Source organism: Oncorhynchus nerka, linkage group LG15 (assembly GCF_034236695.1).
Source record: "Oncorhynchus nerka isolate Pitt River linkage group LG15, Oner_Uvic_2.0, whole genome shotgun sequence".
Lineage (NCBI taxonomy): Eukaryota > Metazoa > Chordata > Actinopteri > Salmoniformes > Salmonidae > Oncorhynchus > Oncorhynchus nerka.
In genome coordinates, this window is record NC_088410.1 from 97015021 (window position 1) to 97029000 (window position 13980).

Consider the following 13980-nt stretch of genomic DNA (forward strand, 5'->3'; position numbering starts at 1 on the left):
CCCTGCCTCCAGCTGTTTGCTTAGAAATTCTAGGGACAATTAGGAGGCCTGCGTCTTGTGACCGTAGCGTACGTGTAGGTATGTACGGCAGGACCAAATCAGAGAGATAGGTAGGAGCAAGCCCATGTAATGCTTTGTAGGTTAGCAGTAAAACCTTGATATCAGCCCTTGCTTTGACAGGAAGCCAGTGTAGAGAGGCTAGCACTGGAGTAATATAATCAAATTTTTTGGTTCTAGTCAGGATTCTAGCAGCCATATTTAGCACTAACTGAAGTTTATTTAGTGCTTTATCCGGGTAGCCGGAAAGTAGAGCATTGCAGTAGTCTAACCTAGAAGTGACAAAAGCATGGATTAATTTTTCTGCATCATTTTTGGACAGAAAGTTTCTGATTTTTGCAATGTTACGTAGATGGAAAAAAGCTGTCCATGAAATGGTCTTGATATGTTCTTCAAAATAGAGATCAGGGTCCAGAGTAACGCCGATGTCCTTCACAGTTTTATTTGAGACGACTGTACAACCATTAAGATTAATTGTCAGATTCAACAGAAGATCTCTTTGTTTCTTGGGACCTAGAACAAGCATCTCTGTTTTGTCCGAGTTTAAAAGTAGAACGTTTGCAGCCAACCACTTCCTTATGTCTGAAACACATGCTTCTAGCAAGGGCAATTTTGGGGCTTCACCATGTTTCATTGAAATGTACAGCTGTGTGTCATCCGCATAGCAGTGAAAGTTAACATTATGTTTTCGAATAACATCCCCAAGAGGTAAAATATATAGTGAAAACAATAGTGGTCCTAAAACGGAACCTTGAGGAACACCGAAATTTACAGTTGATTTGTCAGAGGACAAACCATTCACAGAGACAAACTGATATCTTTCCGACAGATAAGATCTAAACCAGGACAGAACTTGTCCGTGTAGACCAATTTGGGTTTCCAATCTCTCCAAAAGAATGTGGTGATCGATGGTATCAAAAGCAGCACTAAGGTCTAGGAGCACGAGGACAGATGCAGAGCCTCGGTCCGATGCCATTAAAATGTCATTTACCACCTTCACAAGTGCCGTCTCAGTGCTATGATGGGGTCTAAAACCAGACTGAAGCATTTTGTATACATTGTTTGTCTTCAGGAAGGCAGTGAGTTGCTGCTGACCCCTAACACTAGATTCTGGCCCCTACCCCTAGACCCTGGCCCCTACTCCTAGACCCCTAACACTAGACCCCTACTCCTAGACTCTGGCCCCTACTTCTAGACCCCTAACCCTAGACCCTAGACCCTGGCCCCTACTCCTAGACCCCTAACCCTAGAACCCTGGCCCCTACTCCTAGAACCCTGAACCCTACTCCTAGACCCTGGCCCCTACCCCTAGACCCATACTCCTAGACCCTGGCCCCTACTCCTAGACCCCTAACCCTAGAACCCTGGCCCCTACTCCTAGACCCCTACTCCTAGACCCTACTCCTAGACCCCTAACCCTAGAACCCTGGCCCCTACTCCGAGACCCCTATTCCTAGACCCTGGCCCCTACTCCTAGACCCCTACTCCTAGACTCTGGCCCCTACTCCTAGACCCCTACTCCTAGACTCTGGCCCCTACCCCTAGAACCCTGTGGAGGTCTCATGTCCATCCATCTATGACAGATACACTTACAGTCGTAAAATCATACTTGTATATTGGTATTTACTGGGAAGTTAAACAGAGCTTTTCTTTTTTTCTCCCTCCAGAGGATCAAGGCTGTGGCGGCTCCACTAGGAGGTGCTAGCTCCCGTCCAGCCGACCACCGTTCTAAGGGCAAGGCTTGCGAGCTGACCTTCCCGCTGGACCCCAACGGGAACAACGGCCTGATCAAGCCCACCCACACTATTGTAGAAACCATGATGTGAGCGCTCTCTGTGAGAGGAAAGATTCTTTTTTTTTTTCTTTTTTAAATACCCGCTTTCTATGTTATTATACTATATTATCGCTAAACTAGTTGTAGGACCAGGTTTACATGTATCTGCACTAGGACGGTTCTTTTTTTGTTTTGTTTTTCTACAGAGGAAGTTACATTATTGGATTTCCTGTCTATGTTTTTAATATTTTTTTATTAAACTATTGTTAAGAATATTACTGTTATTCTGATTGGATGAAGTTAAAAGTAAAAAAAAAAAAATTGATCTCCAAGTCACATGGAGCAGCAGTATCTTATAAGAACAGAATCAGACATACCTTCTTATTTTCCCCCTGTTGAATTATTAGTGGTCTGTCTCTATTTTGGCGTGGATACTTAAAAAAAGAAAAAGAAAAAAAAGAAGGCTGTATAAAACCCGGAAGAACGAAATGTGTGTCGTGGTTTCAGCTGTAACATTTGATCAACCTAGTTGCTCTCAGCTTTAACTAATGTCTATAGTTACGATAATATCGTGGAGGTGGTGCCTCTTGTATACAGTGAGATTAGTCCAGTGTGTTTTGTCGTTGATGTTTGTTGTAAAATTTACAGCTGAACCTGAACGTACCTCCACTACTAAGCTGAGTTCAGGGTCCAAGAACATCTCATCTACAGTTGCGGGCCACTAAAACAAAAACAAAAATGAAACCCTGTACCTGTCTGCTGTACCGGGTTTTGTGACAAACAATTGCTAGAAGGCACTTGAGCATCTTGACCCAATTGTTTTGCCAGTTTATATATATATATATATATATATATATATATATATATATATATAACACTGCAGTGCAACCTAACGTTTTAGTGCCAGCAACTGTACTTGGCTGTGGAGGTACAGACCTGTCCTCCCTGTACGGTGTACTGTGTACATACAGTCAGCCCAACTCCATTTTAGACTAGACTGCAATAGGTGTGGACACTACTGCTACGTACCATCCATCCATCCCTGTGCATACAGTAGCTACATAAACATGTGTTTAAAGTCTCTGTTTTATTATTTTTACTTAAATAATGCAGTGCGTTTTCCTTTTATTCTTAGTGTTTTAGTCTCTTGTCGTATTTCTGGCTATAGACAGAGGACGTGACATAGTGGCAAGTCAATGAGAAGCACAACAGCACACTATATAACGCATTTACCATCTCTTAAGTCTGTCTGTTCCATGATTGATAGGAGTCTAAAGGACCTGCCATAATGACATAAATACATTAATGTATACTCACCATACAGTAACTATTGAAGTACAACTTAATGTATATTCCCCATACAATAACTATTGAAGTACAACTTAATGTATACTCCCCATACAGTAACTATTGCTCATTAAGGAACCATCCAAATGCAAGCAAACCTCTTATGAATCAGATCTTTCCATTGAATTGCTGTAGGCTAGGTCAGTGAAATTCTGATGTAATTGATTAATATAGTAATTGACTAATATACTAACTAATAATATCCACTCCCTGCAGCCTTCTCACACTAAGCTTAGTTTCAAATATTATATCAGTACAGCTTTTAAAAGAGGCAGAAACAATTCAAACAAAAGCCTGTTGAGATTTGGAGCGTTTATGATTCACAATGCAAAGATATTCTTCACAATGCAAAGATATTCTGTCGTTCTGCCCCTGAACAGGCAGTTAACCCACTGTTCCTAGGCCGTCATTGAAATTAAGAATTTGTTCTTAACTGACTTGCCTAGTTAAATAAAGGTAAAATAAATAAAAATTAAACATTGTGTCTTAGTGTCACACTTGGGTTGAGACATACTCTTGTCGTAAAGAATGTTGCTAAAATAAAATAGCGCTCACACATTTCATATAAAGAGGCACCATTTCTTCAGGCCTATAACGGAGATGCTACAGGGAACGGTCTTACATTAAAGACATTTAGCAGACGATCTTATCCAGAGCAACTTACAGAAGTGAATATATACATCTTTGTACTGATCCACCGTAGGAATCGAACCCACAAGCGTTGCAAGCACCACACTCTACCAAATCAAAAGTGTATTTGTCACGTGCGCCGAATACAACAGGTAGTTAGCTAGCTAGTTACCTGTAACAAATCGCAAGTAGTTAGCTAGCTAGATACCTGTAACAAATCACCAGTAGTTAGCTAGGTATCTAGCTAGCTAGACCTAACAGTGAAATCCTTACTTACAAGCCCTTAACCAACAGTGCAATTTTCAAGTAAAAAATAGGTATTATGTAAACAATAGATAAGTAAATCAATTTAAAAAACAGTACAATGAAAGTGAAATTAACAGTAGCGAGGCTATATACAGGTGGTACCGGTACAGGGTTAATGTGGAGGCTATATACAGGTCGTACCGGTACAGGGTCAATGTGGAGGCTATATACAGGTGGTACCGGTACAGGGTTAATGTGGAGGCTATATACAGGGGGTACCAGTACAGGGTTAATGTGGAGGCTATATACAGGTGGTACCGGTACAGAGTCAATGTGGAGGCTATATACAGGGGGTACCGGTACAGGGTTAATGTGGAGGCTATATACAGGGGGTACCAGTACAGGGTCAATGTGGAGGCTATATACAGGGGGCACCGGTACAGAGTCAATGTGGAGGCTATATACAGGTGGTACCGGTACAGGGTTAATGTGGAGGCTATATACAGGTGGTACCGGTACAGGGTCAATGTGGAGGCTATATACAGGTGGTACCGGTACAGGGTCAATGTGGAGGCTATATGCAGGTGGTACCGGTACAGAGTCAATGTGGAGGCTATATACAGGGGGTACCGGTACAAAGATATTCTTCACAATGCAAAGATATTCTTCTTAGAATGAAATGTTGAAATGTGAACTCCCACGTAGTGAATGGAAACTTTGGTTGATTCTATTTACGTTGAATATTTTTATTTTAAATGTTGTTGTATACAATTAGAAAACGTTTATTTTTACTTTGATTGTTTTTCTATCACATTTTTTTGCCTTTTTGTATTCAAAATGTAAAATGTAAAAATGGCCAGCCCGTCTCCACACTTCCTGAGGATGAAACGTCATTTAACAACTTGCTGTTAATCAACAAAACTGCAATTTGTAATGTGCAATACTTTGTAGAAAGATAAGTCTGTTTTCCACTCTGTTTTTTATTTATTTTGGAAGTATGGAGAAAAGAGGAAAAAACATTCTAAAACAATGCGAGAGACAAAAAAACTACAATTTCAGGGGCCAATGAAAACCACAAAATGTTATGCCATAATATCAACAAAGAAACAATGTTCATTGCAGTAGTATCATTCTCTGTCATAACACACAGACACACACAATTTGATTCATCTTTATCAACATATATACACAAATATTGTCGCAATGAAAGTAATCCTGCCATTTTATAACTATTGACTCAATAGTCTGAATTGACCTGTGATGTACAGGTGACATTCTAAAATGACGTACAGGTGACATTCTAAAATGACGTACAGGTGACATTCTAAAATGACGTACAGGTGACATTCTACAATGACGTACAGGTGACATTCTAAAATGACGTACAGGTGACATTCTACAATGACGTACAGGTGACATTCTAAAATGACGTACAGGTGACATTCTAAAATGACGTACAGGTGACATTCTAAAATGACGTACAGGTGACATTCTAAAATGACGTACAGGTGACATTCTACAATGACGTACAGGTGACATTCTAAAATGACGTACAGGTGACATTCTAAAATGACGTACAGGTGACATTCTAAAATGACGTACAGGTGACATTCTACAATGACGTACAGGTGACATTCTAAAATGACGTACAGGTGACATTCTAAAATGACGTACAGGTGACATTCTAAAATGACGTACAGGTGACATTCTAAAATGATGTACAGGTGACATTCTAAAATGACGTGCAGGTGACATTCTAAAATGACGTACAGGTGGGTGACATTCTAAAATGATGCTGCCACCAAACTTAGGCCTACCTGTGATTCAGAGGTGTTAAATGTGGAAGACATTTCAGTTGAATGCATTCAGTTGTTTAACTGACGAGGTATCCCCTTTTACTTTTACCATAGTGCTGTTAGTTTGTATAGGAGATTATGACCCGCAGAAATTAAACGCGAGTAGTTAGCTAGCTAGATACCTGTAACAAATCACTAGTAGTTAGCTAGCTAGGTACCTGTAACAAATCACTAGTAGTTAGCTAGCTAGATACCTGTAACAAATCACTAGTAGTTAGCTAGCTAGGTACCTGTAACAAATCACTAGTAGTTAGCTAGCTAGGTACCTGTAACAAATCGCTAGTAGTTAGCTAGCTAGATACCTGTAACAAATCACTAGTAGTTCGCTAGCTAGGTACCTGCAACAAATGACTAGTAGTTCGCTAGCTAGGTGCCTTACAGGTGCCGTATCAAAGAAGCTCACTGAAAACCAAATGAAAAAGCATTATTATGGTGAAGATAATGGCACCCAGTCCATCGCTGGAGATTGGAGAAATCTATCACAGATAGAAAACATAATGTTAAACTTCTTTAACTCTCCTGCCTCGTATACATTACATTACATACCTTCATAAGAATGTACAAGGGGAAATGTTTTTAATCCATAAAGAAGAAACCTTTTTAAAAATACAATTTGAAAGATTTTATTTTTTATTTCTATGGCGCTAAATAACCTGTAAAGCAAAAATGTGTATTTAAAACGAGGGTTTTACCGAGAAAAACGTAAAATCTTTTTATTTCTAAATAAAAAAAAAATATTTGTTAAAAAAGCCTTTGCTCATGTGCAGTGAGAGTGTCCCATGGTGAGTCTATAGGGCACATTATAAAGCAGCCAGCTTGCACTTTAGTCATTCAACATCATAATTATCCATATAATAAATCATAATAATAGATTGGATTTATATGGAGCTTTTCCAGATGCATTACATAGCAAAAAGGGGGGGGGGGGGGAGTCACCTCATCCACCACCATTGTGAAGCATGGCGGCCATTTTGGAGAATCAACTCCCACCACATATCCGCTATCATGACGGAGAGGTGAGGAGGACCTATTGCTGGGTGTATGGACCCAGTGCTCCCTCCCAAACCCCCACACTAGGGGGCTAAGACCGCTACACCACAGGCTTATCCAGGGCAGTTTAGCCTCTTGTCCCCTATCACCCCACAACAAGGCTGCTTCCAAGACAAATTACTTAAGAGGCTTGTGTAGTTAGTACTACACATTCACTTTGGGGCGGCAGGGTAGCCTAGTGGTTAGAGTGTAGAGGCGGCAGGGTAGCCTTAGTGGTTAGAGTGTAGAGGTGGCAGGGTAGCCTAGTGGTTAGAGTGTAGAGGCGGCAGGGTAGCCTTAGTGGTTAGAGTGTAGAGGCGGCAGGGTAGCCTTAGTGGTTAGAGTGTAGAGGCGGCAGGGTAGCCTAGTGGTTAGAGTGTAGAGGCGGCAGGGTAGCCTAGTGGTTAGAGTGTAGAGGCGGCAGGGTAGCCTAGTGGTTAGAGTGTAGAGGCGGCAGGGTAGCCTAGTGGTTAGAGTGTAGAGGTGGCAGGGTAGCCTAGTGGTTAGAGCGTTGGACTAGTAACCGAAAGGTTGCAAGTTCGAACCCCCGAGCTGACAAGGTACAAATCTGTCGTTCTGCCCCTGAACAGGCAGTTAACCCACTGTTCCTAGGCCGTCATTGAAAATAAGAATTTGTTCTTAACTGACTTGCCTAGTAAAATAAAGGTAAAATAAATAAAAATTAAACATTGTGTCTTAGTGTCACACTTGGGTTGAGACATACTCTTGTCGTAGAGAATGTTGCTAAAATAAAATAGCGCTCACACATTTCATATAAAGAGGCACCATTTCTTCAGGCCTATAACGGAGATGCTACAGGGAACGGTCTTACATTAAAGACATTTAGCAGACGATCTTATCCAGAGCAACTTACAGAAGTGAATATATACATCTTTGTACTGATCCACCGTAGGAATCGAACCCACAAGCGTTGCAAGCACCACACTCTACCAAATCAAAAGTGTATTTGTCACGTGCGCCGAATACAACAGGTAGTTAGCTAGCTAGTTACCTGTAACAAATCGCAAGTAGTTAGCTAGCTAGATACCTGTAACAAATCACCAGTAGTTAGCTAGGTATCTAGCTAGCTAGACCTAACAGTGAAATCCTTACTTACAAGCCCTTAACCAACAGTGCAATTTTCAAGTAAAAAATAGGTATTATGTAAACAATAGATAAGTAAATCAATTTAAAAAACAGTACAATGAAAGTGAAATTAACAGTAGCGAGGCTATATACAGGTGGTACCAGTACAGAGTCAATGTGGAGGCTATATACAGGGGGTCCTGGTACAGAGTCAATGTGGAGGCTATATACAGGTGGTACCGGTACAGGGTCAATGTGGAGGCTATATACAGGGGGTACCAGTACAGAGTCAATGTGGAGGCTATATACAGGGGGTACCAGTACAGGGTCAATGTGGAGGCTATATACAGGGGGCACCGGTACAGAGTCAATGTGGAGGCTATATACAGGTGGTACCGGTACAGAGTCAATGTGGAGGCTATATGCAGGTGGTACCGGTACAGAGTCAATGTGGAGGCTATATACAGGTGGTACCGGTACAGAGTCAATGTGGAGGCTATATACAGGTGGTACCGGTACAGAGTCAATGTGGAGGCTATATACAGGTGGTACCGGTACAGAGTCAATGTGGAGGCTATATACAGGGGGTCCTGGTACAGAGTCAATGTGGAGGCTATATACAGGGGGGTACTGGTACAGAGTCAATGTGGAGTCTATATACAGGGGGTACTGGTACAGAGTCAATGTGGAGTCTATATACAGGGGGTCCTGGTACAGAGTCAATGTGGAGGCTATATACAGGGGGTACTGGTACAGAGTCAATGTGGAGTCTATATACAGGGGTACTGGTACAGAGTCAATGTGGAGGCTATATACAGGGGGTACTGGTACAGAGTCAATGTGGAGTCTATATACAGGGGGTACTGGTACAGAGTCAATGTGGAGTCTATATACAGGGGGTCCTGGTACAGAGTCAATGTGGAGGCTATATACAGGGGGTACTGGTACAGAGTCAATGTGGAGGCTATATACAGGGGGTACTGGTACAGAGTCAATGTGGAGTCTATATACAGGGGTACTGGTACAGAGTCAATGTGGAGTCTATATACAGGGGGTCCTGGTACAGAGTCAATGTGGAGGCTATATACAGGGGGTACTGGTACAGAGTCAATGTGGAGTCTATATACAGGGGGTCCTGGTACAGAGTCAATGTGGAGGCTATATACAGGGGGTACTGGTACAGAGTCAATGTGGAGGCTATATACAGGGGGTACTGGTACAGAGTCAATGTGGAGTCTATATACAGGGGGTCCTGGTACAGAGTCAATGTGGAGGCTATATACAGGGGGTACTGGTACAGAGTCAATGTGGAGTCTATATACAGGGGGTCCTGGTACAGAGTCAATGTGGAGGCTATATACAGGGGGTACTGGTACAGAGTCAATGTGGAGTCTATATACAGGGGGTCCTGGTACAGAGTCAATGTGGAGGCTATATACAGGGGGATACTGGTACAGAGTCAATGTGGAGTCTATATACAGGGGGTACTGGTACAGAGTCAATGTGGAGTCTATATACAGGGGGTCCTGGTACAGAGTCAATGTGGAGGCTATATACAGGGGGGTACTGGTACAGAGTCAATGTGGAGTCTATATACAGGGGTACTGGTACAGAGTCAATGTGGAGTCTATATACAGGGGGTCCTGGTACAGAGTCAATGTGGAGGCTATATACAGGGGGGTACTGGTACAGAGTCAATGTGGAGTCTATATACAGGGGGTACTGGTACAGAGTCAATGTGGAGTCTATATACAGGGGGTCCTGGTACAGAGTCAATGTGGAGGCTATATACAGGCACCGGTTAGTCGGGCTAATTGCACATGTAGGTATAGTTAAAGTGACTATACATAGATGATAAACAGAGAGTGGCAGCAGCGTAAAAGAGGGGTTGGCGGGACACAATGCAAATAATTCAGGTAGCCAATGGGCCACCGTCTGGTCGGGCTAATTGAGGTAATATGTAGTTGAATGTATTGAGCCACATGGCGATCTCACCATACATAACGATGACTGAATACGCGGCGAGTTATTGGCCTAACATTAAACACGATCGCGGTTATCAAATAAATCTTCATTTGGGATCAATTTTACACAACATGTTACATAAATATGTATCTGCAGAAAGACAAAAATGTCATTTGAAAATGACGGAGAAGATGAAATCTGTTCCCATTAATTCAATGCTACGATAGTCCATTATTATAATTCATTAACACAGCAGGTATGCAAGGGACACATTATGTTGAAATTGAACACGACATTTAGTATAGTAGAAAATAGCAGATATAGATAATGTTTTTTATTTTGACTGTATCTGTCTTGGAATGAGCTTGACCTATGGAGACATAGCCTGGTCCCAGATCAGTTTATGCTGTCTGGTCGACCCCTATGGTCCTGACTCACCATAGGAGTTAATAAAAACAGAACAGATCTGGGACCAGGCTAGAGAATCCATGCTTCATCAATCAGATTAGCAACGCAGCCCCACCTCTCCTACTGTAACTGTGATCCTGCTGCCTGTGATGTGGTGAACATTGGATGGACTTGGATGTGTTTCTTAGAGCGTCTAACAGCTCCTCTCCTATTTATTTCCCAAGTACCTTATAAAGACCAAACTGATTGATGTGGCAATATATGACCTCTATTGTACTACTGTTCTTCATACCATTGCTTTGTGCTGTTATTTACTGGTTTTTACATTTCTAGTGATGATAAAAAAGCATATTTTTAGTAAGTATCCTTTGCTTTGATATAGGTGACATTTGTAATTTGACAACTTTGTGAGGGAAAAGTGAAAAATAAACATCTTTAAAAAATATATATATATTGTGTGTTTGTTAACTTTTTTTGGACATAATATGGTCAATTTCTTAATAATATGATATAAATATAACATCAGAAACCAGGTATCATTATGCACTGTAGGTTTTTAGTAATTTCAGCATCCATCACCCAAACTACCTGGTTTACAATCGTCTATTGTGTGGAAGAAGCCTGATGAAATTATGTCTTCCACTGTCACATAAATGTGTGACAAAAGTTGATCAAACTCACTTCTATACCCTTTCAAACCAGCAATTTACCAGCAATGATTGGAAAGTAAACGCAAGTCCCAAACATTATAACCACGTGTATTTTCTTGACCCAGTATCTGAAGACGAAGCATCACGATAAAAGATTTCACACACTGATCTGGGCCTGTATTCACAGTGTCTCGGAGAAGGAACTCTCTGTCCAATATAATATTTTTTCATTATCATGTTAAAAGCTAAACTAATCCTATATCAGTACTTCTACTTTGTGTCCACGGGCCCTGATCCTGAAGAGTTATGCCCTGGGGAAGATAAGTCTATTCTTAAAATAAACACAACAGTTATTTCTTCAAGTAAGAATTTAGTTTTGTTTTCCATTTTGTGTCTGCCAGATTTCTCCAGGAATAGCTTATTATGGCAGAGGATATATTTGTGGAGAGATTTGGCATTTGCGCTCTGTAATAACAAAAACATAACCTAATAACCTATTTCCTCTTGTGTTCCTACTTGTTCTTGCCTTTTATGCAAGATGTTCAAAAAGTTATAAGTCATTTAAACATACTTCAATCTGACTTCATCAGGACCAAAAATAAAGGTTTCAAAAAGGTCTCTAAACTTTAATTTTAGTTTCATGTGTTTTAACCTTTTAAGAGTTTCAATTCTCTCTGTCTCTCTGTGTGGAGAGACTCTCTCTCTCGGTCTCTCTGTGTGGAGAGACTCTCTCTCTCTGTCTCTGTGTGGAGAGACTCTCTCAATTCAATTCAATTCAAGGGCTTTATTGGCATGGGAAACATGTGTTAACATTGCCAAAGCAAGCAAGTGAGGTAGATAATATATGAAGTGAATATATAAAGTGAAATAAACAATACAAATTAACAGTAAACATTACAGATACAGAAGTTTCAAAACAATAAAGACATTACAAATGTCATATTATATATATATAGTGTTTTAACAATGTACAAATGGTAAAGGACTCTCTCTGTCTCTCTCTGTCTCTCTCTCTCCCTCTACACAAGATAAGATAAATAAGCATAAATATGGGTTGTATTTACAATGGTGTTTGTTCTTCACTGGTTGCAACAGGTCACAAATATTGCTTGCTGCTCTCTCTCTCTCTCTCTGTGTGTGTGTGTGGAGATCCTGTGTTGCTTTTCGCTCCTCCGGCTGGGTGAAAAACAGGAAGTGAGTGACAGTTGACATCTGCCTGCAGTAGCAGGAAGCCTCTGTTTCTGCTCTGCTTTGTCCTGGAGATAGACAACTGTTGTGTGCACCGTGTTGCAGGCCATGGTGAGGGTTGTACTCATTAGGGCACACCGTAGCAACAGTGTTTCCTTTTCGGCAAGTTCAGGCAGTCCCTGTTTGTCTCAGTCCTTTTTCTCCCATTTTGGGGAACGATGAATCCCTGCTGTTTGCGTCCTGCAGTGACAATGGCAGATCGAGGCCAAGCAGCGAGAGAAAAATACTGTAATGTTACCCTAGCCTCTAATCTTAGAAATATACTGTAATGTTACCCTAGACTCTAATCTTAGAAATATACTGTAATGTTACCCTAGCCTCTAATCTTAGAAATATACTGTAATGTTACCCTAGCCTCTAATCTTAGAAATATACTGTAATGTTACCCTAGCCTCTAATCTTAGAAATATACTGTAATGTTACCCTAGCCTCTAATCTTAGAAATATACTGTAATGTTACCCTAGCCTCTAATCTTAGAAATATACTGTAATGTTACCCTAGCCTCTAATCTTAGAAATATACTGTAATGTTACCCTAGCCTCTAATCTTAGAAATATACTGTAATGTTACCCTAGCCTCTAATCTTAGAAAAATACTGTAATGTTACCCTAGCCTCTAATCTTAGAAAAATACTGTAATGTTACCCTAGCCTCTAATCTTAGAAAAATTAAGAACCCAGTTTACCCCTACAGTAAGAACCCAGTTTACCTCTACATTAAGAACCCAGTTTACCTCTACAGTAAGAACCCAGTTTACCTCTACAGTAAGAACCCAGTTTACCTCTGCACTACATTAAGAACCCAGTTTACCTCTACATTACATTAAGAACCCAGTTTACCTCTGCACTACATTAAGAACCCAGTTTACCTCTGCACTACATTAAAAACCCAGTTTACCTCTACACTAGATTAAGAACCCAGTTTACCTCTACATTAAGAACCCAGTTTACCTCTACACTACATTAAGAACCCAGTTTACCTCTACAGTAAGAACTCAGTTTACCTCTACATTAAGAACCCAGTTTACCTCTACATTAAGAACCCAGTTTACCTCTACAGTAAGAACCCAGTTTACCTCTACATTAAGAACCCAGTTTACCTCTACAGTAAGAACCCAGTTTACCTCTACATTAAGAACCCAGTTTACTTCTACATTAAGAACCCAGTTTACCTCTGCACTACATTAAGAACCCAGTTTACCTCTACAGTAAGAACCCAGTTTACCTCTACATTAAGAACCCAGTTTACTTCTACATTAAGAACCCAGTTTACCTCTACATTAAGAACCCAGTTTACCTCTACAGTAAGAACCCAGTTTACCTCTACATTAAGAACCCAGTTTACTTCTACATTAAGAACCCAGTTTAACTCTACAGTAAGAACCCAGTTTACTTCTACATTAAGAACCCAGTTTACCTCTACATTAAGAACCCAGTTTACCTCTACATTACAGTAAGAACCCCGTTTACCTCTACACTACAGTAAGAACCCAGTTTACCTCTGCACTACATTAAGAACCCAGTTTACCTCTACACTACATTAATAACCCAGTTTACCTCTACACTACAGTAAGAACCCAGTTTACCTCTACACTACATTAATAACCCAGTTTACCTCTACACTACATTAAGAACCCAGTTTACCTCTGCACTACATTAAGAACCCAGTTTACCTCTACACTACA

General features: G+C 40.7%; 1 protein-coding gene across 2 annotated transcripts in view; it reads left to right on the forward strand.

Moving 5' to 3' along the window:
• The window catches only part of LOC115118026 (sodium- and chloride-dependent taurine transporter-like), a 66338-nt gene extending 55493 nt beyond the window's left edge, over positions 1 to 10845 (forward strand). For both annotated transcript variants that reach the window (XM_065002082.1, XM_065002083.1), the window contains exon 14: positions 1725 to 10845. In XM_065002082.1, the coding sequence (XP_064858154.1) occupies positions 1725 to 1883 (159 nt within the window). In that variant the 3' untranslated portion in view covers positions 1884 to 10845. The remainder of the gene's footprint in view (positions 1 to 1724) is intronic.
• The last annotated feature ends 3135 nt before the right edge of the window (positions 10846 to 13980 follow it).